Source organism: Cnephaeus nilssonii (assembly GCF_951640355.1).
Source record: "Cnephaeus nilssonii genome assembly, chromosome: 2".
Taxonomy (NCBI): Eukaryota; Metazoa; Chordata; class Mammalia; order Chiroptera; family Vespertilionidae; genus Cnephaeus; species Cnephaeus nilssonii.
In genome coordinates, this window is record NC_137073.1 from 38551016 (window position 1) to 38578739 (window position 27724).

General features: G+C 36.6%; 1 protein-coding gene across 1 annotated transcript; it reads right to left on the bottom strand.

Annotated features, from left to right (window-relative positions):
• Positions 1 to 320: 320 nt before the first annotated feature.
• PRRC1 (proline rich coiled-coil 1) lies at positions 321 to 27724 on the bottom strand. Its single transcript, XM_079795409.1, has 9 exons — positions 27583 to 27724; positions 22516 to 22665; positions 21862 to 22251; positions 19593 to 19753; positions 15851 to 15953; positions 12416 to 12579; positions 9855 to 9958; positions 8217 to 8319; positions 321 to 3158 (listed from the first exon to the last, which is right to left on the bottom strand). The coding sequence occupies exons 2-9, from the start codon at positions 22643 to 22645 to the stop codon at positions 2949 to 2951; spliced, it is 1365 nt and encodes a 454-aa protein (XP_079651535.1). The 5' UTR covers positions 22646 to 22665; positions 27583 to 27724; the 3' UTR covers positions 321 to 2948.

Below are 27724 nucleotides of genomic sequence, written 5' to 3' on the forward strand. Positions count from 1 at the left end.
GGCTCTAAATGACAAATATAGTAACAACTAAAACTTTTTTTTTCCTTTAAAGATGACACCTGTGAAGGTCAAGGATAAATTAAATGCAGGTCTCTTCATGAACACAGGCCTATTAACTCTATCTCCAATGCATCTTCTCCCCTAAATATTCTGAGTTCTATGAACGTAGAGTTAGCAACTCTGATATATCTGAATGTTATAATTTCCACTTGAAAGATGGTGCTTGAAGTTGCTCTTCTATAGGAATTCTTGGTAGCCAGTTTAGACAAAAAAAGAAATATGGGCCCTTCTAATGTAATATTAATATGCATAAGCATTTAAAAAATCACTGTACACTTCTGGGAAATAAGTAGAGGTATTATTTATTTGTCATATTTACATACTTACAAAATTGATATTACCCAATACATCATCCTGCATAGTACCTTAAAAACCATATTCTGGGAGTAAAAATCTAAGTTTCTTAATAATTTATGCATAACTCAACATCTTCTAGAACATAGAAAGTTTGGCTTCACAGAACATGAATTCCTGTTAAGAATTTTTCTATCCAAGGAATAAAATAAATCCAACAACATATTAAAGTAATTTAGTTGACCCTGAGTATGTTACTAATTTGCATAATTTTTAATAGATGTACATAATACATGTTCATCTGTATGTATTATCTACTTACTATCTACTACCATTTTGTATATATTCATTTATCTCAATTTCTTACCTCATTAATCCTTGAGAGAAAGAGGAACAAAGAGTAGGGAAGTAATAATAAGAAATCAGAAGAGAAAACCACTAGTATTGCCTAAAGCTTTCCAACTCCATAAGTCTGTGACACAGTTCTAGGTCCAGGGTTGCTGGACAGACTTAGTAACAGGAAGATCTTGAATTGAATAATCTGAGTACCTCTGTCAACTGAGGTTGATGTTAAATTACTCTTCGTGCATTTTTACCTGTTCTTTCACACTAATTAAAACGAAGACATGTGTAAGCTTATAAAATTCAGTAAGTAGTTACTGGGAGCACTTCAGAAAAAATAAATAAATCACAAACTTGACCAAAACAATAGCAGTCAAGGACTGTGTGGAAGACAGGTTTTCTTTCCTAAGAAGCTTGAGGGAGGAAAAAAGCCAACAGCTCCCAGTCCAAATCTAAGAAATGCTAGTGTGGGTGGTAAGGAGATGAGCGGAAAGAGAAAAGAACAGAGGGAAGTTGGATGATGGGTAAAGGGAACCGTAGTCCTAAATCGCTGGTGAGCACCAAAACACCAACACTAGCAGACTGCCTTGCTATCGCTGCTGTGGTGTGAGAGAGATAATGAGTTACTTTTAGGATCTGTAAAATTTCCCAGGAATAGAAGGGAAGTTGCAAAAGTAGGAATACTTTCCTTCATCCATAATCATAATTAGTCATCAGGCCATGCCATGATAAAAATACTTTTAGAAAAGGGAGCTTTTAAAAATAAAGGACAAATACAAATGGTAGAGAAAGACTTCTCTTATTCATGAAAGATGGAGAAGACATAGATGAACTGTTCCATAAATACCAATAAAGAGGAAAAAGATATTCTGTCCCTATTATGTCACAACTGGTTTCATCTTTTTTCTCTCATTACTTTGAATGACAGCTTGAATTTCACTGAACACTTAATTCATCTCAGCCCCAGGTAAAAAACTGCAAAAATACAAAGCAAACCTTATAAGTAATGACAGTGCGGGATAAGAGCTTTAACACCCTTTATAAGATTGTGCTAATTCTTTTAACTCTAAAAAAACTGCATAGAAGAGTAAATAAATTACATTTATATGAGAAACCACTATCTTAAGTGTTATTTAAACTTGCATATATAGAGTTCAAAAGTGTAAGACTATTTAATTTTGATTTATATAAAACACAAAAATGGTAAATATATTTGGGAGAAAAACTTTCACTAAGTACCAACATAATGGACTAAATAAACCAGATTGCATATAAAAGTTTCTTTGAAAAGTTCCATTAAAAGTGAAGGCAGAATTCGACCAAGTTGTAAAAGTAGTGTTGAAGGGAAACTTAAGTCAGAAGTAACCTTAATTAAATAAGAAGCATACAATCCCATTAACAACAAAGTAATTCCCTCCCAAAATTTCTCTATTACAATCGAAAAATATGAATGGAATCAGAAATAATGGCTGTTGTCAGAATTTACTAGAAAATACTGAATAGCAGTATTAAGAAAATAACTCAAATGCTTCTGATTTAAAAAAATACTCGAATCATTTGCCATTTAGTTGTCACATAACAATCAAAAAGTAAAATGTATTACCCTAATGTTCAGAGCATAAATCTGTAAGATGCCAGAACTTACTTAAAAGAAAAATAGAGCATTATTCACACTATGTGTGTACATGATAACCAAAGAGAAAGTGATCCATTCTGTTGTTTTGGCCCATGTTAAAAATATGCAAACAAAATGTGCACCATCTCTCTACAGGTAGGTGTTTTAGGGTAAATTGTTGAGCACACCCTCAGCATCAGACCTGAGATCATGTGCACACACAAAAAAACCTTCAAACAATGACAGAGATTAATCTTAAATTAAAAGAAACAATGCTTTTAAAGAATATTCAACAAGCATGTCATTAACTGTTATGAAAAACAAAATAATCAAGTACATAGCAAGTTAAATTTCTTAACACATGAATTTGTACTCTAAATCTGGTATCAAATTGTCCTATAAAAATACTTATATATTTGAGAACTATAGTACATGTAATTAAATGATCATAAAAGGACCTGTTTCCTTTCATTTGCTGACATGACACTATGGCTTTTTAAAGGGAAAGGACAAATTGCAGCCTACAGGAAAATTACCAAAACTGCTGGATCACTGACGCTATCCAATTTCAGAAAGTAAAATGTCTTCTTTACCACCAAGCTCAAGGTGAGGTCGTCTCAGGATCTAGGTAAGTCTCTCACACGGTCCTGGGGGGCAGGCGCTGTTTATACATGCCCGCTATTGCTTTGGCTGCACTGTAGATCATCTGTCGACGTGACATGCCAGTGAAAGCCAGGTGCCAATCAGTCCGGCTGACATTTGCTAAACTCTTTTCCAGGACTTCGCCCACTGTCACCAAAAGGCCTGACCACCTCAGATTGTAGTCCTGAGGAGTTAGACTTTGAGCCTATGGAAAAATGAAATTTATATTAAAATCATTGGAAATGGCTGTGACATTTCAAAGTCTCTCAGGTTGCTCTTAATATTGATGATGATAGACCCTGAGAAACAGCTAATAATGCCAACTGTATAAAATTCCAAAGTTATGAAAGAATCAACACGATATTGCACACAGCTAATTTGTTTAAAATATAATCAAGGTCTTAAGTGTAATGACTATATCCAACAAAGCTCAGTGTCAGAGGGCCTAAGTTCTACTTCTACATTCATTGTCACTTCAGGTTCATAATAAAATTAGTACTAAAATAGAAACATTATATCTTTTTACAGTTATGACATTCCTACCAGAAAGGAAACTGCCTGCATATTAGACTTTAATCCATTCAGAAAAGGATAGCTCAATTAATTTGCAGAGTACCCCCAGAAACTATTTTCATGTGAATAAGGTAATACCTATAAAATAATATGCAGTCCAGGATAGCATCATTCATACCTGACCCAACCTTTATCTGTTCCCACTCAAATTACATATTCACCCCACACAGAAAAAAGAGAATAAACCCATTGCTGAATATCCAAGAATAAGGAAGATTTTCTGTTTTAGGGTATTAGGTATAGTCCAGATGAATATAGTTACATGTTTTGTATTACAATTACCTGAGCTACCTTTTTTTTAATTTTAGAAAACCACATATTTTTTTAATACTCTACCTAAGACCCCTAGTTTGAAACTCCACAGCAGGTTCCCAGAGAAGGAGTACAACACTTAGGAAATTGAGCAACTGGGGAGCTTGCTCAGTCTTCCCTACCACAGTGCCCACTGCACAATCAGTATTTCACTAGGTTTCAGAGAAGAGCAGTAGCAGGTTAATCACAAAGATCTCCAGAGACACTATCTCAACTGTGCTTCTCACAGGTGCCATGTACACGAAGCACCACGGATCTTGTGAAGCTGCAGATCCTAACTCGGGTCCTCTGGGTGAGGGCCCAAGAGTCTGCAATTTTAACAAGTTCCCACGTGACACTTAGGATGCTGGGTCTAGGATCACATTTTTGAGGAACAAGATATTGACCCTAGAAGCAAAACTCCAACATATGTGAGTTTTAATTGGGGGACAGAGGGGATAATTTATTTGTATAATTTTTTTCTAGACTTCAGTAATATGCATGCTGATTGTAATTATAATCCCTAAAGAGCTGACTTTCATTCCCTTAAGTAAAAAACTCCAACAGTAAGGAAGCACAGAATTAAACTCTAAGGATAGATAAAAAAGAAACAGGGAGAGCTGAATAGCAGGAATAAAAGGAAGGCACATGCTTTGGTATCTTAGTTTTGAACCTCATGACAAAAAAAAAAAATTAAACAATGACAATAGAAAAAAGGCAAAGTAAAAGACACTCTTTCACTATCACTCTTCAGAGTTAACCACATTAACAGCTTGTTGCATATCCTTCTAGGCCTTTTGTTTTCTATTAATGTATATAATGTATATAATTTCTATTAATGTATATAATGTTAAAGTATATATGTGTGCATATGTAAATATATGGATCATACTAGATGCAGTGTATTTTACTTGGCAATATGTCCTAAGTTTTGATATTAGTATATACAGTTTTGATGCTTTGTTCTTTGAGCATTATATCTATTTATTTTTCCAATATGTATTCCTAAAAATAAAATAAAAATTATCCTTTTGCAATGGACATTTAGCACAGGGGTCAGCAAACTTTTTCTGAAAAGGGCCAGATAGTAAAAAGTCTAAGCTTTGTGGGCAGGATGGTCTCTACTATAACTAGTCAATTCTACTAAAGCACAAAAGCAGCCATCAACAGCATGTAAATAAATGGGCAGGAGTGTGCTCCAATAACATTTTATAAAAACAGGCAGGCATGCCAGATATGGCTGCAGGCCACTTTTTTTGCTGACCCCTGAAGCACCCTTATAATGACCAAGTTTCTAATGTTTATCATTACAGAGCCTTTTGCCACAATAGTGAATAAAATGGACATGGGGTGAAGAGGTTTCCAAGACACCCTATATATTAGATTGAAATAATATAAATGCAAAGATTGATAGAATTATGAAAGCTCAATGTTTAAGCAGGTATATGTAAATGAGTTGTGTCCCTCTACCTGGATGCTTTATGGGAACAGATATTATGTCTGATAGAGAACACTTTCCCTACCTAGTATTATAAAACCAAACCCTGTTGATAAAATCCTAACAGAGAATACAGTTAGAAGCATATGAGTTGACGGAATTACCGTGCAAGTTTGTAGGAAAATTGGTATATTTGAATGGGCTTTACATGAAATCATTGTTTCCTTTACCTGACTACTTTGGGGATGGACACTGTATCTCACTGGGGAATGTTTCGTACCTAGTATTGTAAAACAGAGGCATGTACATCGGCCCTGCAAGCACTGTTAATTAGACATGCTATATGGGAATCAGTACAACTGCCTCAGTCCACACAGTATAGGATAGAAGCTGGAGTGATGTTAGGGGCAAAAATCTCCTGCCATAATCCTATGGGGCGTGTAGGCTGAGGCTAATGGCAAAAACCTGTGAGTGCCTCCCAGCAATGACTACTGGGACTGGATCAGAGGATTTCCATTTGCGGGGCATTTTCTACCTTGTTATTAGACATTCTTAATTGAAGCTACCCTTATGACTGAAGGACATACACTGATGATGCTGCTGAAGAAATGCCCTAATGGGATGGCAGTGACCGGAACAATGAGCTTTCATAGTTCTATTTCCATACAATGTTATGGAAGTGGTTTACACAGGATCATGCTGCCTAGGGAATGCAAGGAGGAGATGCAAGCAGGGAGTCTCTTTGCTTGTGGGACCAATTCTGGAGACACCTGAGGAGCTGCTGGAACCAACTGCTGCATGGACAGTGCCCTATGAACAGCTCTCAACTGGAAGAGCTCCTGGGTTTACAAAGGGCAGTTCCAAGGATGTTGTGAATGGACAACATCCCATTTGGAAGGCCACCACTCTGACTTAAAGTAAAAACAAATCAGCAGGGTGGGCTGTTTTCCTAATGGAAAAACTGAACAGTGGTAAAATCCCCTATGTTTCAGTTTTTACTGATTTACAGGCAGTGGCCTGGCCCTATGGTCAGGCAGGAGAGCAATGGGAACCTAGCCTGTTAAAAGGATGCCCATATGGGCTGAGGGAAACACACTTGCTAGATTCGTATTGCTGCCTGCTCTCTGGACCAGCACAGTGGCCAAACCTAATGTCCCTTCCAAAGGTAGAAAAGTGTGGGTATAAATGGAGAGAAGGGAAAGTAGTTGCTATGGGTAAGAGAATGAATAAATGGTTTTAGTTGCTATGGGTAAGAGAATGAATAAATGGTTTATGTAATGAGGGAAATCAAATATTACATTAACAACTCAAAAGGTTCAGTGCAAGAGATGATACTATCTCTTAGCTTCATTATATATGCATGCCTTGTTTTATTTCACTTCACTTCCTGCTTTGCAGATATTGTTTTTTTTACAAATTTAAGGTCTGTGGCAATCCTGCATCAAGCAAGTCTATCAGCACCATTTTTCCAACAGGCTCAGATAATGGTGAGTACTTTTAAATTAAGATATGTGCACTGTTTTTTATAGACATGCTGATATTATTGCACACTTATTAGACTACAGTATTGTGTAAACATTACTTTTATATGCACAGAAAACATTGTGGTGGTCTGAAACCAAATCGTGCTATCTCTGAGGCATGCTTGTACCAGGTGCCTGAAAGGGTGAAGCCCTATATTGCTGACATCACTTTTGTTTTGGAACCTGAACAGGTCAAATAGAAGCCTGCAAACTTGAGTGGCCCCACCCTGGGAGACATTTTCATATATGAAAAGACTAGAAGTTATTAATAACTGAATGTTATTAACAATTGAATGGGAGCTTAATGTGCCTGTCTCTTTTATGACTGTTTGACTATAAGGGATCTGTGTTTGAAGACCACAATGGTAGACTCTAATAGAAATAGTCTTCATCCCAATTTTTTACAGAGCTCCCAAAACTCTTGTAATTTCCTAAGTATTAAGAGCTATAAAGATGTATTAGGTTAATGAGATGACTTTGGAAAGCTTCATTGAGGTGATTAAGGTTGAATCATATGAAACTGCCAATATTTGATTTTATTTAAAAGACAGCAATTCCATATGGTCCAACCTAATTACTAAATCTATGATTTTGTTCAGTTTTTCTAATTTATTGGTATAACAATATGCATAATATTTGCTTACAATCTTGTAATCACCTGCATATTGGAGTTTAATGTTAACATCTACAAAAATGCTTTCTTGTACTTCTGAAAAGAAATTATGGTATAAGTAAAAGGTTCAATAACTTCAAAATTCCAAGCATCAATTCTTAGTCCCCATCTAAGCTGTAAACCTATTAAGAGAGGCACAAGTTGCTTTCAGGGATTCTATGCACACATCTGCCCAATTTATATGTGAGTACATACATGTATTTTCTTGGGAGAGAATCCAATAAAGTTTTGAGATGAAATTTGACTATGTGCAAGAGTACAAATGGGGTAGAAATTTTATAAAATGGAGGAGAGGAAAAAGTCAACAAAAAGCCATTTAAGAGTACAAAGATTCCAATGTAAATATGCCCTTACTTTTTTCTTGAACAAAATGCAATATAACTAAAATATAGAAAGAATCAAAATCATTATACATTTATGCCTCAGTATAGAAACGATGTGAATAGGTAAAGACATATGCCTTTCACTAAGGTTCTTACTTACCATCAAAGAGGAAGATCAAGACAAAGATATTAGGGAAAATAAAGAAAAGGTGAACATAAAACCAGAAGAGGTAAATCTCTTTTCACCTTAGGGTGAGGAAAATAGTGATTATATAAATATATTACCTTTTCAAAGACAGTTGGAAAACAAAAGTAAGGAAGTACTAAGACATAGAAGAAGAAAAGGCTAGAAGGCTCTTTCCAACAAAAAATCTGCCCACATTTTTATTTTGAAACAATATTGAAAGCTTCCCTGGAGCATGTGAAAATGGAGAAAACTAACCTGTTGTACGAATTCCAAAGGCACTGGTGTGGCTTGTGTAAATGTTTCTAGATGAATGCCATGGACAGGATCTTCAACTATCAAACAGCCAATATCAAACCATCTGCAACAGAATAAGTTTCAAGTTATGTGCTAAATAAAAGGTATAAGTAATATCATTTTGATAAAATATTAAAAGATTTCAAAAAGGAAATGTTTTTCTAATCAATTTTCAAGAAGACAATCCATAAAAACAATATATAAAATTCCCCTGTTGGCTTAACTCCAAGAGGAGAAAAATAATGAGGAACAATAAGAAAAAAAATAATTGAAAATTATCATGGAAAGTTCTTGTGTATTCACTGTGGTGCTAACAGTGAATACACGTTAGAACTCCAAGGTCGTCTTTCTTCTCTAAAATACTATCATGCTCCTAAACATGTCCACCCAGATGTCCCCTTCAACTCAATAAATCTAAAACTGCAATACCTAGCATACCCACCAAACCTCTTCCATTTCTTTCACTATTAGTGCTGTTGGCTAAGGAAACTTTTGGTTCTCCTCCCTCTGCTTCTTACTAATCTTTCAACTTCACCTCACTCCCTGCCCCAGGGAGAAAGAAAAACGGCAATCTCTACTGATCAAGTTCAAATAATGCACCAAATTTACTCATTTGAACTTGCAAATAGTTTGTCATGCATAATATTTTTAATATGCCACTTGAAAAAATATGGAAAATTTTGTCTGTATAGCCAACTGGAAAAGTTATTAGCAAATTAAAAAATAAGCTCAGAGGGAATAAATCCTTTCCTCATTTCTGATAAATCCTTCACAATGAAAACTTTTTCCATTTAAAAGATACTTATAAGTTGACTTAAGTGAAGTCAACTGTAACACAACCAGCATTTTAATTAACCAGAATCATAAAACCACAAGATGGCCCTTCATCACTAATCATCCAGAAAATGCAAACCCAAACTTTATGTAATATCACCTCACACCTGTTGAAATAGCTATTATCAAAAAGGCAAGAAATAACAACCTTTGGCAAGGATATAGAGAAAAGGGGGAACACTTACAAACGGTTGGTAGGAATATAAATTGGTACAGCTACTATGGGAAACAGTATAGAGGTGTCCCAAAAAATGAAAAATAATATATGATCCAGCAATCTATTTCTGAGTATTTATAAAAGATATATGTACCCCTATGTTCACTGCAACATTATTTAAAAGAGCCCAGGTATGGAAGCAACCTAAGTGTCCACTAAGGATAAATGGATAAAATGTGGTACAGACACTGGAATGTAATTCAGCCTTAAAAAAGGACGTCTTGCCATTTATGACAAGGTACATGGACCTTGAGAGCACTATGCTAAGAGAACTAAGAGAAAGACAAATATTGTGTGATTTGACATATATGGAATCTAAAAACAAATTAAAAAAAACAGAACATGACATACGACGAGCAGATTGGTGCTTGCCAGAGGCTGGGTGAAGGGGATCAAAAGGTACAAACTTCAAGTTATAATATAAGTCATGGGAATATAATCTACAATGTGGTGACTACAATTAATAATACTGTATTGTATATTTGAAAGCTATTAAGAAAGATCTTAAGCGTTCTCATTACAAGAAAAAACAACAACAAGCCTCTTACTTGTCAGGAAGCAATTCTGCAATAAAGTTTTCTACTGACACAGCAATCTGTTTCTCATGGATCACTCCAGTTCGACGCAAGGTATCTATCCGTTCCTGGGCACCCTGAATAACAGTGTAGGTTAGAAACCATTTCAAATTATTCATTACTAAATATACTAATTTATGATTATATAAGCAATATATGCATACATACACATACTCATTCACACAATATAGAAGACAAAAGGTGAAAAAGTCCAAAAGGTGAAAAAGTCCAATTGTGTTCCTCTCAGTACTAAGTTTGGAGTATACCTTCCAAATTATTCCAATTTGCATTACTGTTTTGGTTGCTACTATAAAATGGATTATTTAGACATTCTATGTTCTAAATGGTTCCGTACTAATATAAGAAAACTGTGTTTTTTAATGTTAACCTGGCAAGGAGCCCTCCTACAAAATAAAATTTTTTAATCAATTTCAGATTTTAGTTGATTCTCTCAAATTTTCTAAGTAGGCAATCATATCAACAGTAAATATGTTTATTCTTTCTTCTGATTCTCTTTAAATATAACCTTAAGGTGACAGTTTTAAGTTTTATTCAGGAATATTATCACCATTAATGAAACAAAACTGAGGGGCTACAAACACTATGCAGATAAATCAAGATCATGAATTTAATCTTTTTACAGAAAACTAAAAACTGGACTAATGAAAACAAGGTTGCTGTTTACTACTTTTATCTGAATCACTTCATAGTGATCATGAGTGATGTGTTAAAAGAGCAAGATAAAAACTTATTTCTAAATAAAATTAGCCATAGTTAAATACCTGTTTTTATTATAGACAGCAGAGCTTAATAGTAAATGAGATTAAAGGATTAATTCTTATTCAAGTGAAAACTGAGAAAGCTAAGATACTTCTAGAGACAACTGAATTTATTTGAGATAACTGAAATAAAGAACAGAAAGTGAAAACTAGATGAGAATGAGTAAAGATATTAACTTATAAAGATGAAGGATGAAAGATTAAATCAAGACTGTATTTTTGCTTACTCTTAACTCTTACATCTCTAGTATACAGCACAGTGTCTAACCTAATAGGCCTTCAGTAAGAACTTAACTACATGAAAAACTGAACAAAAGAAAGAGCTTCTGAAGGCCAATATCGCTAATGTTAAGAATCTAAATAATTTTTGGAAAAAAATGTAATGAATAAGATAAACTTAATTCTTTATACTGAATATTATAAATTTGCCTAGTTCACTCCTCCCAAGAGGTAGTTATGGCTAAATTTTAATTATAAAGTTGAAATAAATGTTAATTCAGTAAAAACTATTAATGGATTAGGGGTATGTTTAGGGACTCACCCCTAACTATTTGAAGGTGATATCTCAGCTATGCACTACAACAAAATATTCCTAGATTTTATGCTTTCAGGGAACAGAGACTGTTTATTCATTTCTTAGTATCCTACAGCACTGGACTTTATACTTCATAAGGGTCACAAAACATTTCACTGAAATTAATTAGCACCTATTAGAAAGAAATGAGCTAGGTAGACAAGTCATTCTTTGTTTGTTTGTTTACGGAATTCAGAAGAAAAAATAAAGAGGGTTTATATTCACCTCTCTTATCCTCTGATCACATTAATTAAATGTGGCATCTTTTGGGGTCACAATTATAGAAATTTTAATATCATTCCCTACCAATATCATGAGAATGGAATTTTACCTTTATTTTCTAAAAGTATAGGGGATCAAAAATTAGGTGGTATAGAGGCCACATTGAATTAATTATCTCAGTACTAAGGACACCCAAAGACCCTAGAGCTTGCCCTACACTCTAAGGACTTGTAAGAGTCATGGTTCTAAATAAATGCTTATAGGTATTAACTACATCTGTGTTTATAACATACAGGGTGGGGCAAAAGTAGATTTACATTGTTCATATGGAAAATAATACAAGAATAAAATGTTTTGCATACACACAACTATAAAGCTACTTTTACTTTGCCCCACCCTGTATTAATTATTCAACAATGGTCATAACTATGGCTGGCTTTTCAATAAAATTATTTAGTGCTATATTTTTCAGTTGTGCCTTTTTTGGTGATTTTGCTGTTTTAAAAGGGCTCTGGGTATAGTGCAGAAGTGCTGTCTAGTGTTCCTAAGCAAAGAAGGCTGTGATTAGAGGCTCCTAACCCTGAAGAAATACATACAAGTTTAAAGTATTATTAATAGTGGTAGTAATAAAAAGCTTATGGGATTCGAGGGTTATTATCTCTTTAGTAATTGACTTTAATGTTAACATTGGGTTAAGAATACCTCTTTTAGGACTACTTATTTTCTTTTTGTGCTCTCTGCATGTGTGTACTCCCTCCCCCAATTAAAAACCCACCTTGGGTTTCTGTAAAAGTCCACTATATCTTCTTAACACTACAGAGTTGTCTAATTAAAACCAAGCTGATCGTTTCATTATGTAAAAACCAATTCGCTCCATACAGACCACAGGATTATTCCCAGAATTACGAAAAGATTACTGCCAGTTTCTATACCTAGAAGGTCTTCCTTCTTTTACTTACTTTTAATCCAGCTGCATAGCCCACTGGTTGGGGGGCAATATTGGACTGAACAGCTTCCCCCATAACCACAGCTAAGCCAAAGACTTCCTGGAAGGCATCTCGGACAGCAGCAACTTTTACTTCTTTATTTGAGGTCACTACAATATCCAGTTCACCTCCAGATTCTACAAACAGCAGCAGAAAATTTCAATTCCAAATTAAAATAATGAAATTCTCAAAATTACCACAAGTTGACATTTCATTTGCATAATTACTAAGCTCACAGAACAATGCAAGATAGGCATCTTATTCCAATAAGAGCTTAGCCCAGAACTACCAAATTTTCCTTAGTTTTAAAAATGAGAACTAATGTATTATCTAAGGGAATCTATTTGCAAGCAGAAGATGGCACATACCTTCTACTGGTTCTGATCATCACATCTGCCACAAATACGGCACCACACTGTTCTGAATTCTATGAACTACTGTTCCAGAACGTATTAGTAGCTCTCCCTGATGACAGCGTGATATAGTCAAACAGCTTAGGAGATGCTGCACACCGTATTTCTTTCTTGGAAATTTGTAAGGTACATTAGCATCAAGATTCTGAGAAATCCAACAATTAAAAATCATGACTATAACCCAGTACTTCCATGCTTAAACTGTTCATGGAACACTTTTTTAGCATCTAATAATAGCTCCTAAAAGATGTTCCATAGATATCTATCTGAGAAATGATGTTAGGGCCACTATGAAAACAGATTGTCTATTATACTGCTCTACTAATTTAATTTAGTTTCATTTTCTGATTAAATTTTAGATACACATTTATTGCATTTTAAAGGCTATAAATCAAAATGGTTTTTCTACTGTTAATTACTAGAGACATATCTTTTATACACAAAATTCTAACACCATATGGATGCCACAGTTGCCAATCCTTCAGCAATCATAGGAATTAAATATCTGACTTGTGAAATATAAGTCACATATTTGGGACACTATTTACAGAAAATGACTATTACTGATATAACCTGTCAAAGACTTGCACAGAGGTTCTGCACTAAACAAGGACTACCATGAAATATGCTTTTTATCTAGAAAATAGTTTAAAATATGAGTTGAAATTTTATTATACATCCGCATCAATGAAAAATATATATATATACCACAAATAAATGGATATTTATAAATTATACATCTATTACTGACCTAATACAAATATGCAAGCATATATTAAAAAACGAAATGCCAACTTTTATAAAACCTGAAATTTAAAAGGCTAAAAGCAGTATGAAATTAATTTTTAAAAATTTTAATATTGCAATTACTTTAAAAACCTGTGTACTATTTAGAGTAATTGAATCAAATGTGCCTAATTACTTTTGAGATCTTGATCTAACATTTCGTGATACACAGAATTCAAAGGCCTGGTTCTAAGCACAGCATACTTTGCTACTTGGCATTAGGCTACCACTGGTAAAAGCAATTTCTCAAGAAAGCCATCTGTATTGTAAAATATTTTGCCCCATAAATGATGCTATGGTTTTCCTAATAAATATCTTCTCGAACAGTTGAAAATACTTTCTAAATATCTGAGTTTTTTTATTATGGATTCCCCCACCTTTTTTTTTTTTATTAGACATTACTAAGACCTTAAAGCAATAGCTCACATAGGAGGGAAGAGAAAACGTATTTTTTTCTCATTTTTTTTCTTCCATGTGAGACATTATCTCTTGATTCTAGCTGAGGACTACTCCACTAAGCTTTCATTTAGCGTGTGGCCTTTCATAATAGCAAAGGGAGAACTAATTAAAAGAATGTAGAAAGTTAAACTGTGTTAAAATATATTAGAGCATTTCTAATAGCTCTTGTGCCTTTTTGATACATTTGAAATTATTAAATCAAATGATTTCTAGAATATCTGAGTAAAAATATCGTTTCACTGTTTTATCAGGTAAGAATGATCTTGCTTTTGCTGTCAAGACACTGTCAGCTTTTCCACACTCAGTATTACTTTTTAAAGCTGATTAAGATTATATGTTACGTTATCTAATAATACAAACTTTGTATCTCTTCCTCCACACTTGGGTGTTTTTTTTTTTGTTTTGTTTTTTTACTTTTTTTGATGTCATGCAGACTACTGGCTTGAGAAATGGTCTTGGATTACAGTCCTATCATTTTCTAGCTTCATTATCTTGCAGAAGTCACTGAACTTGTTTTATAGGAAAGTACCTATCACCTCACAGGACTTGCTCTAAGAATACATAAAATAATGGCTTTCACAGTCTTAGACAGTACCCGTTAAAACAGCCAGAGCTCCAAAAATACTTTTTCTCATTCAAAATAGGAGCTTGTGGAGACTATCATGATGTGTTCATTGTCAAACTTAATTATTATGAATATGTAAAATCAATATGCATGATAGGGCCTGATTTCTAAGTCCTTTAGCAGATATAAACTCCAAAAATAATTAAGCTGATTTAATTCCTGATTTAAGGGAAGCAAAGTGGCTAGTTGTCAAAAATTGAATATGGGTTTAATCTAGTTCCACCAAGCTGTATGACCTAGGATAACTTAAATCTCTCTGAACCCTGGGTTCCTCATCTAAAACTTGAGGAAAATAATACCTACATTGCAGAGCTCTTGGGAGAATCAGTGCCTGGCAGAGCAAGCATTTAATAAATGGTACTTATCATTGATAGATCTTGTCCTTTGACATTTACTACATAGTAAACTACCAACATAGTCAAGACTCATTAAAACTATTGACTTTTTATTGCCATTAAAAATCTATATTCAAATACCTGGTACACAGCTTTGGCTTGTAAGTTACCTTAAACAGAATTACTAATAATTGGTCACTGATATTGCTAAATGATTATATTTTTTCACATACTGGATATGTACATTAAGAATTAAAGGGCATACTGCGTGTATATGTCAACTGTCTGGAGGATTCTTGGTAATGAAGATTCAAAAATGGATAAAACAGCTTTCACAACAAACCCAGTAATCTATGGTATTATTAATAGATTAACTTCCTCTACAAATACTATTACTGAGTTAAACATAAATATACTTATTTAGTATAGATAACTGAAGAAATGTCAAAACCAAATATAAACAAAGCATCACTTCAAATATCAACAGTGAATAAAGTCATTATAGAGCAAGTGACTAACCACATTTATACTTAAAATCAGTCAGTATGTATACTAGTAATTCATATGGTTTTACTCCTCCGAAGTTTATTCTGAGGAGTTTTCAAAATGCATTTACTGGTGATAAATAAAAAGATGAATTAAAAATACCAGGACTAAGATTTGACAATCAATATAAGACTATTAAGAGGATTTCTACCAATTATAAGACCTATGGATTTCCAATTAATGGCTGACATTAGCACATACTTTTAAAATATATGGCAGATGCTAGTCTATCTTAAGTACATACTGATATATGGAGCCATGCCGGGGTCCAGCGTTGTAATCATGCTTTCTACAGAATGTTTTGTTTTATCAAGCACAGATTTCACCATAGGATTCCCAGCTACACCCTGCATAAAACAAATTAACATATAAATACCCATTCTAAGCAAAGAAAACAATGATCACCCGATAATGAAATAAATTATTTTTTTAGGTTTCCAATGCATCACAGACCTGTACTTTGTAAAATATAACAAAAACAAGATTATAACAATGTTAAATTGCTATTAAATTTCAAAATGCTTACTTTCAATTTCTCCTCTTATCTATCACAGACCCACAACAGACTGCAGACCACACTGGTAGCACTGGTCTGGGACGTATGTATATTGTATGTACATATGCGTGCATGCATATATATTTACTTAATTTCTATGTATATGTTATTTCATTTACTTATCTAAAAGGCTAGGCAAAACTTGTCCATCAAGGTCCCAAATAAAGATTGTAATCAGATGTCTCCATAGACCCACACTTTGTTCCCTAATAAAAAAAGTGAAAACATTTATCTAGTCCCCCAAGCAGCTACCTGTTACCTTAATATAAAATATTCTGCTATGTTTCACCAGTTTCTTCTTTGTCCTAGTTCCTGTTTCTTGTTTTATTCATACCCAAATTCTCATTTTTAAGCTAGGCCTTTGGATTGTGTGTATTTTTTCCAATTAGAATTAACACTCAATATTACATTAGTTTCAGGTCTATAGCATAGTGAACAGATCTTTATATAACTTACAAAGTGACCCCTCAATAAGCCTTGCACCCATCTGATTCTTAAAACCACATATTAGAAATAAGGAGCCAGGTCCAAGTACCTCCTTCCTATGCTATACTTCTCCCATGGTAAAAGATTTTTTTTTTTAATATATTTTATTGATTTTTTACAGAGAGGAAGGGAGAGGGATAGAAAGCCAGAAACATCGATGAGAGAGAAACATCGACCAGCTGCCTCCTGCACACCCCCTACCGGGGATGTGCCCGCAACCAAGGTACATGCCCTTGACCGGAATCGAACCTGGGACCTTTCAGTCCGCAGGCCGACGCTCTATCCACTGAGCCAAACCGGTTTTGGCATATGGTAAAAGATTCTTGAGAGAGCAATGACTCAAGATGGCATCTGGCTAACAACCATGATTCCACCTCTTCCAACCTACCATTAAACTAAGGTGATTCAGAAAAAACGAGTTCCTTAACACTGACATTTAAGACTGTCAACCAACCTTATGCTGAACATCACAAGTTATTCACAAAACCTGGAAAGCTAAACTGGGTATTCAACTGATAACTGACATAATGACATGCTTTTCACAATGCCCTAGCCAGCTTGGTTCAGTGGACAGAGCGTCGGCCTGTGGACCGAAGGGTCCCAGGTTCGATTCTGGCCAAGGGCATATGCCTGGGTTGCAGGCTTGATCCCCAGTAGGGGGTGGCAGGAGGCAGCCAATCAATGATTCTCTCTCATCACTGATGTTTCTATCTCTCTCTCCCTCTCCCTTCCTCTCTGAAATCAATAAAGAAATATATTTTTAAAAAGTTAAAAAAAGTGATAGTCCTTATATAGAGAAAGCCTTTAAAAAGCAGTAGAAAAACGCCATCTTCATGAAACATGAAAAATGCGGTAAGTCAGTCAAGCACATAGTAACACCTAAAAATGTTTAATATACAACTAAATTGCAACCAAGCCACCAGCAAAATATTGTTGGGGGTTCAGTGGGGGGGGGGGGGGGGGATTGATGGAGTGATTCCAAATTTCACCAAGAAAAATAAATGGAAAAAATAGAAAAGGAAATTTTTAAAGAAAAATCAGCAAACTTATACAACCAAATACTGATGTATCTTTATGAATGCAGAGACCTGAAACTGACCTCGCTTACTCATCAACGAACACTCTGCCGTCCCCAGCTCAGCAGAGTAGGCTTTCAATGAATATTAACATAATAGTTACAATAACTAAAGTAGTGTAGAACTATTGCAAGGACAGGCAGAGCAGTGGAATAGAACGCAGAGCCCAGAAGCTGATACTAACCAACAATTCAGTAACTGAGATAAAGGAGACATATCAAATCTCTGAGATATTATGTGGGAACAGTCAATTAAGTGGTTGAAAAAAAATTAAAATTGACTTCTACGTCATATAATACAATAGGTATAGCTACATTAAATTGGCAAGTGTAAAAAGAAAAATAAAAGAATTAAGAAGAAACCAAAGAAAAACATTTATCATATATTAATAGTGGAAAAAGTCGTTTTTATCATGAAAAAAATTGCAAAGAAATAAGACTGATAGAAATGAGTCCTGAAAATTTAGAAACTTTTGTATCAAAAAGCATATTCTTACTACACTATCAGATCTTACAAATTCATTAAGAAAATCATCCCAATTCAAAACTGAGCAAAGAACATAGAGACTTCACAAAAGAAAACTATAAATTGCAAATAAATCTGAAAAAGTTCAAATCAGTAACAAAGAAATGCAAATTAAAACAAGGTATTTTTTTGCCTTTCAATTGAGAAAATATTGTACTTCAAGATAATCACTGCTAGCAAAGTGAAAAATGCTTTAACAGTCTATTTTGGAATAACCTTCTTGGATAGCAATATGTATCAGTAATTTGTAGTGTTCACTTGTTGCCCTAACTGGTTTGGCTCAGTTGATGAGTGTTGGCCTATGGACTGAAGGGTGCCAGTTTCTATTCTGGTCAGGGGCATGTGCCTTGGTTGCGGGCACATCCCCAGTGGGGGTGCAGGAGGCAGCTGATCGATGTTTCTAACTCTCTGTGCCTCTCCATTCCTCTCTGTAAAAAATCAATAAAATATATTTTTAAAACAATAGTGTTCACTTGCACATACATTGGGAATTAATCCTGATGAAACAGATGAACACAAAGATCTGCATATAAGAGCACTCATCATAGTTTTATTGGTAAAAATTACAATTAGAAAATGCCAGATCACATTAGCAAAATAAAATCCTACCTAATAAAATGGTAATATGTAAATTACCATCACTCCACTACGCCCACGATTGGGCCAGAGGGAGGCACAGGGGGCAGGACTCGGGGTGGCCGGGGTGGCCGATTGGGCCGGCAGGACACCAGTGGCGGCGCAAGCTCAGCGGGGGCTTCTGAAAGGCCTGGTGCACCAACGGACAGGCACCCAGCTCCCCCGCGATCGAAAGCGAAAGCATAAGCATGGGAGCTGGGTGCCTGTCCGCTCCGGCACCAGGCCTTTTGGAAGCCTCCGCCGTGCCGGAGGCTTCTGAAATGCCTGGTGCACCAGCAGACAGGCACCCAGCTCCACTGTGATCGAAAGCAAAAGCGTGTAGGGGACCCTATACGTGCATGATTCAATCATGCACTGGGCCTCTAGTATGGGAAATAAATGCAATGGCATGTAGGGCAAAGCAGCCAGAAAGAAAACATTTCTGAAGATATGCTATGGCTAGGAAGATATTCCTGATATACTGTAGGTAAAGACAAAAGAAAGACATCTCCACATGCCACTACCCCAATCTGATTTTTATTTAAAAAGAGATTAACATCCACATAGATATGCACAAACAAAAGACTGAGAGGAACTATAGAAAACTGGTAAAGAGAATAAAAATCAATTTTTTCCTTACACCATTTTGTATTTTCAAAATTCTCTCTAATGAACGCCTAGTAGTTTCATAAAAGTTAAGCATGGTTTTTAAAGTAAATACAGCTCACCTTGATAAAACCCCAGATTCCACTAGCAGATGCTTCATCCTGATCTCTAACAATTCTAGGATCTTCTTGTTCCTCTGGAAAAGTAATGGCTGACGTGGTTTCAGTTCCCGGGGCCAGAGAAGTCAAACTGGCTTGCTGAGTAATGGGGGCTGGCAAAATACCTAGTTAATGGCAAAAATGTTTAATATATGTAATTTATTCCATAAACGATTTCCTATAAAAAGAAGATATAACATATGAGATGAGCAGTTTAAAACAGCTTAATTAATGTATCTGTACACCCAGGCATTTCAAGATTGAGTTATGAATGCAAAGAATCACCTAAAACTATTTTATAAAATACAAATGAAACAAAATTCCAAAAAATAAATTTCCTTTTTTCATAGGCTTACACCAACTGCCCTGAAAACGGACAAATAAAATAACAATCAAAAAGTACTTCATGCTCTGGCCAGTGGTTAGAGTGCCAGCCCATGCACAGAAGGGTCACAGGTTGGATTCCTGGTCAAGGGCACATACCTGGGTTTCAGGTTCACTCACCACTCTCCGTTAGGGGCATATGGGAGGGCAACCAGCTGATATGTCTCTCTCACACCTTTCTCACTCTCTCCCTCTCCCTCCCTTCCACTCTCTATGAAAAGCAATGGAAAAAATATCCTCAGGTGAGGATTAACAACAACAACAAAAAGTACTTCACATTTACTCTATTTAGCACTTGGATGTGATCAGCTATAGTTCTAATCTCTTTAGTGCATAAAAATCACTGGTGTAAGCACCCAAGCCCATCACATAAAAGCATATAACAATTAGTACACATACTCTCTATACTCTAACAAAAAATTCACATATACATAAACATGGGAATAATACTTTTACTCTGCAAAAAATTTTATTTGTAAAGGTTGATATGCAAAGTTGGATAATAAAAATTACAGCAAAGTTGTTTCATTTCCTAAAATGAGAAATGGCAGGCAGAAAATAACAAGGACAAAGTTTAATATTGGTTTCTAACAACCATTCCAGAGAGGCCAATAGAAGGTATAGCTGACCTAGAAAAGGAAATGACCCAATACCACCAATTTACAGCACACAGAAGCTTTTATTTGGTTTTAAATTTTTACCAGGCTAAATAAAACTACTCCTTGGACCATTCAGTCCTGATAACTTTTTAAGTAAAGTTTTAAAAAATTCTTAAATTTCACCTTGATGTTTCTCGGTAAGTGCACAAAATATTAGGGCAAAATTTTGGAATTTTGTCTGACAGTCCATATACTAATCATGTACGTACTAATAAGTTTACAACATATAAAAATCATATACTAAGTTACATCAGCTTTATTTTAATAATTTAAGTAGCAAAAACATGAGAATAGAAAACTCTGAAAGTCAAAGAAATGAGTTTAAAACATTAATGCAGAGAAACTGGAACCCTTATACTGGTAAGAGAGTTGCTTTGGAAAACAGCCTGGTGGTTTTTCAAGTCAGCAATTCCATGCCTACGTACATATCCAAGATAAATGAAAATATGTCCACACAAAAACTTGTGCACAAATGTTCATAGAAGAGGTATTAATAATAGCCAGAAAAGTAGAAACAACCACTGATGAACTGAATAAAGAAAATATGGTATATCCATTCAATGGCATATTATACAGCCATAAAAAGGAATGAAGTATTGACATATGCTACATGGATGCACCTTGAAAATATGCCAAGTGAAAAAGCCAGTTACAAAAGGCTGCATATTGCCGAAACCGGTTTGGCTCAGTGGATAGAGAGTCGGCCTGGGGACTCAAGGGTCCCGGGTTCGATTCCGGTCAAGGGCATGTACCTTGGTTGCAGGCACATCCCCAGTAGGGGGTGTGCAAGAGGCAGCTGATTGATGTTTCTCTCTCATCGATGTTTCTAACTCTCTATCCCTCTCTCTTCCTCTCTGTAAAAAATAAATAAAATATATTTAAAAAAAAAAAAAAAACCAAAAGGCTGCATATTATAAGATTCCATTTACATAAAATGTCCAAAATAGGCCAATTCAGAGAGAGAAAGTAGATTAGTGGTTGTGAGGATTTGGGAGGAAGTAGGGAGTGACTGCAAATAGTTACGCAGTTTTTTTTGGGGGTGATTAAAAAGCTCTAAAATTGTGGTGACGGCTGCATAATTCTGCAAATACATTAATGAATTATACGGTATGCAAATTATATCTTATTATTATTATTTGAAAAACAAAGCATTAGCTATAACCACTAATTTCAAAGTATGAGAGGATTACCTGTTACTGGAGGTGCAGAAAATGACGGCATCAGGGGTGTCTGGGGAGCTCTTCCTGCATGTCCCCTTGTGATGTCATACGCTGATCCAACAGAAAATCCTGATGTAGGAGGACCGGAAGGGGGCGCAGACGGAAGAGTACTTGGAGCAGAAGTTGAAGTTGGAAAGTGGGGCAAAGGAGGATTACTAAAGGCAGCAGCAGTTGGTGGAGACACAGGAGGTGGTATAGCAGTAACAAGTGGTGGAGCAGACGGAACCGGTGAAGGAGGCACAAAAGGCAGTGATGCTGAAGGCCTCACAGGAGGAAGGGATGGCTGAGGGGTAGAGGATGCGTGTGGTGGCAGGGACTGCACAGAAGATACATTTGGAGAAGAAAAAGAACTGGTTGCAGCTAGGAAAAAGGGAAGAGAGAAAAAAAAGACAAAATTGGAAACACTTTCACTTAGTTTTCATGACTTTTTTCTTGCAAAATGTTTAAATATAACAGACCACATACCAAGATTTTAAAAATGTGTAATTTAAAATATACAACAAATATGACTTCCAACTCCCATAAGTAAAATAAGTTTTAATATATGCCTTTTTTAAATTGACACAGAAAAGAGAAGATTCTTCACTACCCTTAAAACACTATGTGCTAGACAACTCCGTGTACCTAAAGGAACGGGCGTGGAGCACATCGCAGCAGCAGTAGCAGCAGCAGCAGCAGTAGCAGCCAGTCCTGCCGCAGAATTTGGTGGAGGAGTTCCAGGTGGTGTTGTCTCTATTCCACTCTCTTCCATCATTTTTTTTCAATTATGATATACTGTAAAATTATAAAAATGTAACAAGTATTACACAGTAGTCAAAGCATATTTTCATAGCTTGTATAGTCAGAGAATAATTTTAAAGAATAATCTTTCAGATGGGTGTTTCAGGCTTCTTAGGATATATTCCTAGAAGTGGGATCACTGGGTCAAATAGCAATTCCATTTTTAATTTTTTAAGAAAACTCCATACTGTTTTCCATAGTGGTTGTACCAGTCTGCATTCCCACCAACAGTATACTAGGGTTCCCTTTTCTCCACATTCTTGCCAGCACTTGTTTGTTGATCTGTAATACTTTCAACAACAAAGATAATAAAAAAATAAAAATATACCAAAAACAAAAAAATAATCATTAAGAGACAGATGTCTTTATGTTTATAATGCCACTTATTTCCAGATGAAGGGTCTGTCAAAATTCCTAAAAAAAAACAGTCTGGGAGAATGTTAAATAGGCAATCTGTGACATACTTATTACTGGAAAATAATTTTATGTTAACTATATAATTAATCATTATGATTTTATGTTAACTATAATTACTCATCCAATATATTTCAAATAGTAAATTACTAATTTACTTTCTCTTACATGCATGCATTTTATTTTATTTATTTTAAATATATTTTTTTATTGATTTCAGAAAGGGAAAGGGAGATAGAAACATCAATGATGGGAGTGAATCATTGATCAGCTGCCTCTTGCACGCCCCACACTGGGGATAGAGCCAGCAACCCAGGCATGTGCCCTTGGCCAGCATCGAACCCGGGACCCTTTGTTCTGCAGGCCAACACTCTATCCACTAAGCCAAACCAGCTAGGGTGATGCATTTTAGATTTACATCTGGGTTCCAGTCACTATTACATTTAAAATAAAAATCAGTATTTTTGAAACACTTCTTCTCTCCCAATAAAGCATTGTATGTGGGCTACTCCTGTTAACATTGAAAAATAATAATAATAAAAAAAAGCTCAATTCTTGGTTTTCCTCACATTAATGGCTAAATGATATGTCAGGATTTTAGAAAAGTTAACTATAGCAAAAATTCCACTAGATACCAGAATCCTAACAGATGATAATGATGACAAAATATGGAAAAATTCTTTTAAAAATTACAAAATTTCAAGCCTGTCTCCAGCATAAACCCAAAACTTCTAAATACACCAAATTTGTTTTTTATGTTTTTACTCAGTTATCCTTCATTAAAGGTCGACTACTTGCCAAGCATTGTACTGGTGCCTCTGGAAAAACAATGGATGCAAAAACAGGATACTTACAGTCCAGGAGATAATCAAAGAATAATACCCATGTACAAAGAACTGAAGCCTGAGTTGTATGCTCTGGGTGTAAGAACAGTTTTGTATGACAGGAATATGATTTTGACCTGAAGGTCAGGAAAGGGTCCCCCAGGTTCTGAAGAATGCACAGAATTTAATTAAGACAAAAAGAAAGTGAATGTATAGGAAGTATAAAGACCCTAACAAGGAGTTCAAATAGAAACACCCTAGACACCTAGGGAGGTGGGGAAGAAGGTGATTCTGACACTCTTGGTGGTCAGAACTAGAAAGGTACTACTGGAATCCAGTAGATAAAGGCTGGGGTACTGCTAAAAACCCTACAACACACAGGACAGCCCCTGCAAGAAAAAAATTACTTGGCCCCAAATATCAATAATGCCAAGGTTGAAAACCTTTGATTCAGGATCGATGCTCAATCGCTGAGCCACACCAGCTGGGCAGCAATTTTTTTTTTTTTAAGGACAGAAAATCAATATAGGGCATTTAAGCTGGATGTGACATTGTCTTTTGTTTTAACATTGTGAAGGAATTTTAAATTCATAAGAAGATGCAAAAATAGAACAGAGCTCATCAGTACCCTTAACCCAGCTCCTCCCAATAATAGCATCTTATATAATTCTAGTACAATGATAAAACCTAGAAAATAAACGTTGGTACAATACTAGCAATCAAACTATAGACCTTATTTGGATTTCACCTGTTTTTATATTTGTGCACGTGTATGAGTGTGTGTATAGTTCTATGAAGTTGCATCATAATCACCAACACAATCAAGATACAGAACTATTCTGTCACCCCCGGAAAACCCTCTGGTCACATCCTGTCACAATGCTTCCACCAACCATAAGTCCTGGCAAAAAATTTTCTCTAACATTTTCTCATTTTGTGAATGTTACATCAATAGAATCACACGCAGCATATCACCTTTTTGAGCCTGGCTTTTTTTCACTCAGCATAATGCCCTTGAAATCCATCAAGTTGCTGGGTGTATCAATAGTTGGTTCTTTTTTTACTGCTGAATAGTGCTCCATTTTATAGATGTATTAGTTTTATCCATTTATCTCTTGAAAAACATTTAGACTGATTCCAGCTTTTGACATTTCATATTTGTGCTGAGAAGATTCTATTGATGACAGTATGCAAATTGGGCCACAAAACAGAGTAAATGCAGAGAGACCATTAAGAAGGATACAGAAGTAGTTCAAATAGAAACACCCTAGACACCTAGGGAGGTGGGGAAGAAGGTGATTCCGACACTCTTGGTGGTCAGAACTAGAAAGGTACTACTGGAATCCAGTAGATAAAGGCTGGGGTACTGCTAAAAACCCTACAACACACAGGACAGCCCCCGCAAGAAAAAAATTACTTGGCCCCAAATATCAATAATGCCAAGGTTGAAAACCTTTGGCCTATACCAGTGGTCCTCAAACTCATTAGTCAACAGAGCCAAATATCAACAGTACAACGATTGAAATTTCTTTTGAGAGCCAAATTTTTTAAACTTAAACTTCTTCTAACGCCACTTCTTCCAAATAGACTCGCCCAGGCCGTGGTATTTTGTGGAAGAGCCACACTCAAGGGGCCAAAGAGCCACATGTGGCTCGCGAGCCGCAGTTTGCCGACCACAGGCCTATACTAAAGTGGTGATAGTGGAGCTAGAGAAGAGCAGATTTAAGAAATGTTTAGGTGGTGGTGATAGACTGGATATGGGGCAATGACGGGGAGATACTTGACTTGCACAACTGGACAGAGATGGGTATCATTCACGTAGGGAACAATGGAAGAGGTATCTGCTTGATACCTTTTCGGGGTTAGGGTTATGTAGTGTTTATATTGGGCATGCTGAATTTTAAGTCCCTTGAAACATCAAAGGAAAAGACAATGACTTAGTTTGTAGCTTAGAAACCATGTAAGCGTAGGTTCCTTTATTTTACCTAGTCTCTAAAGTCATGTTCTGAGATGATTAAGAGAATACCAAGTGAAAAGAGAATATGATCCAACCAATCATTGAAGAAGAGCCAGGTAGAAGACAAGTGTACAGAGAAGAACAAGAGATGACTAGAAAGATAGGAAGAAAACCAGGAAGACTATAGTATCCAATAGCCAGTGTGTTCCAAGGTAGAAACAGGCAACAGTATTAAACTCTGCAGAAACAAAGAAGATGGTATCTAAAGTTCAATGGATTTGTTATACGGGAGATGATGTAGCGAGAGCTATTTCCATGGAAGGAATGGGTTAGAAGTCAGTCTGAATTGGACTGAGGAGTGGGAGGCAAATATGCACGGTCTCTTCCCAAAGCTCTCTCTTCTTCATCTTCCCATTTTCCTATTAGTCATTCATGTCCTACTACAGACACTACCGAATCCTTACAATGGCTAGTGGAAGTCAGACTTAAAGATGACCCTCATCCCCAACATTAACAAATGTGCTGGCATAAGAACTTGCACAATGACTACAACCCCGTAGTACAGAATAATTAGTCAATTTATTTCAGCCTTTAAAAAGCTTTACTCTCTGAGAATCAGCTTATTGACAATAGTGGGTAAATTTTGTATACATAAATGTAATACCTTCTGCTACTAAAGAAAAGCTATTGTGGTAAAATAACAGTGAAGTGTCAAGAGTGGTTAAAGGTTTTAGTGCTCAAGCCTGGGCACAAAAAGGAATATTTATGTATCAACATTAAAGTGGATGGCTACTTATACAGATAAAAAAAAATCATTGGAATAATGGAGCTTTGATAACCGTAAAAGCACTAAAAGCCAATTATTGTTGATGTATTACAGGTGCAAAGGCTGGTCTCTGTTACCAACGAGTGAGCGCCTGAGCAGGGTCTGAGTTTGCTGTCTTTGCATTCTCAGCTCTGATCCCCAAATAAACTTCCATAAATGTTCACTGAATTAAACAGTGGCTGACATTAGAAAGACCGGAATGCCCAAATGTGCCAGGTTCACAGAAATGTACATGGTGTCTCCGAAGACTACACTGAATGACAAAAACTCTCTTGGCTATAAATTCTGCCAATCTGGGATACAGGCTCATCCCTACAAAGTTCCCGAAGTTGGTCCCGGGAACTAACGAAGAGCAGAGGACAAAGCCCCCTGGAGCGGCGTCAGGCACGGACCCGGGACCTACGGAAACATAAACTACTTCCTTCCCGTGGCCGGTCCGGTTTGTTGACCCAGCCAAGGCGGGGGCAGCCGAAATCCTGCTAACTGGAGGCAGCGGCCTCCCCACGGGCTCTGCCACGTCTCCAGGCCCCGCCGGGCCGGGCTAAGGTCAGCGGGCGCCCGCTGGTGTCTCCCCCGGGGCCCGAGCGCAGGAAGGTGGAGCCCAGAGGCCAGGGGCGCCCGCCGCGGCACCTGGACGAGGGCAAAGCGCCGGAAGGAGCCCCCCGGGACGCACCCACAGCAGCACCGCAGCTCACCCGGCGAAGCGCACCGGCACCCGGCAGGCTCCACAACCCGCGCCGGGGAGGAAAGGCCGCGGGGCTCCGGGGAGACCCCCGCCTCCCGGGGGGCCGGCAGCCCGCCCACCTCGCAGGGACAGCGGCCCGCTGGCGCCCTCACCCGGGGCTGCCGCCGCCCGCATGCACCCGCGCTGCTCCCGGGCTGACGCTCACCTGGGGGCCCGAGAAGCTGTCTGCGTGGCAGCTGAAAAGTGGGGGACAGGGAGCTCAGGGAGTTAAGACAAGGAGGAGGTACAGAGGTGCTCGCACCGCGCGTCCCCGCCTCCAAGATGGCCACGGAGGCGCACGCCCCTGC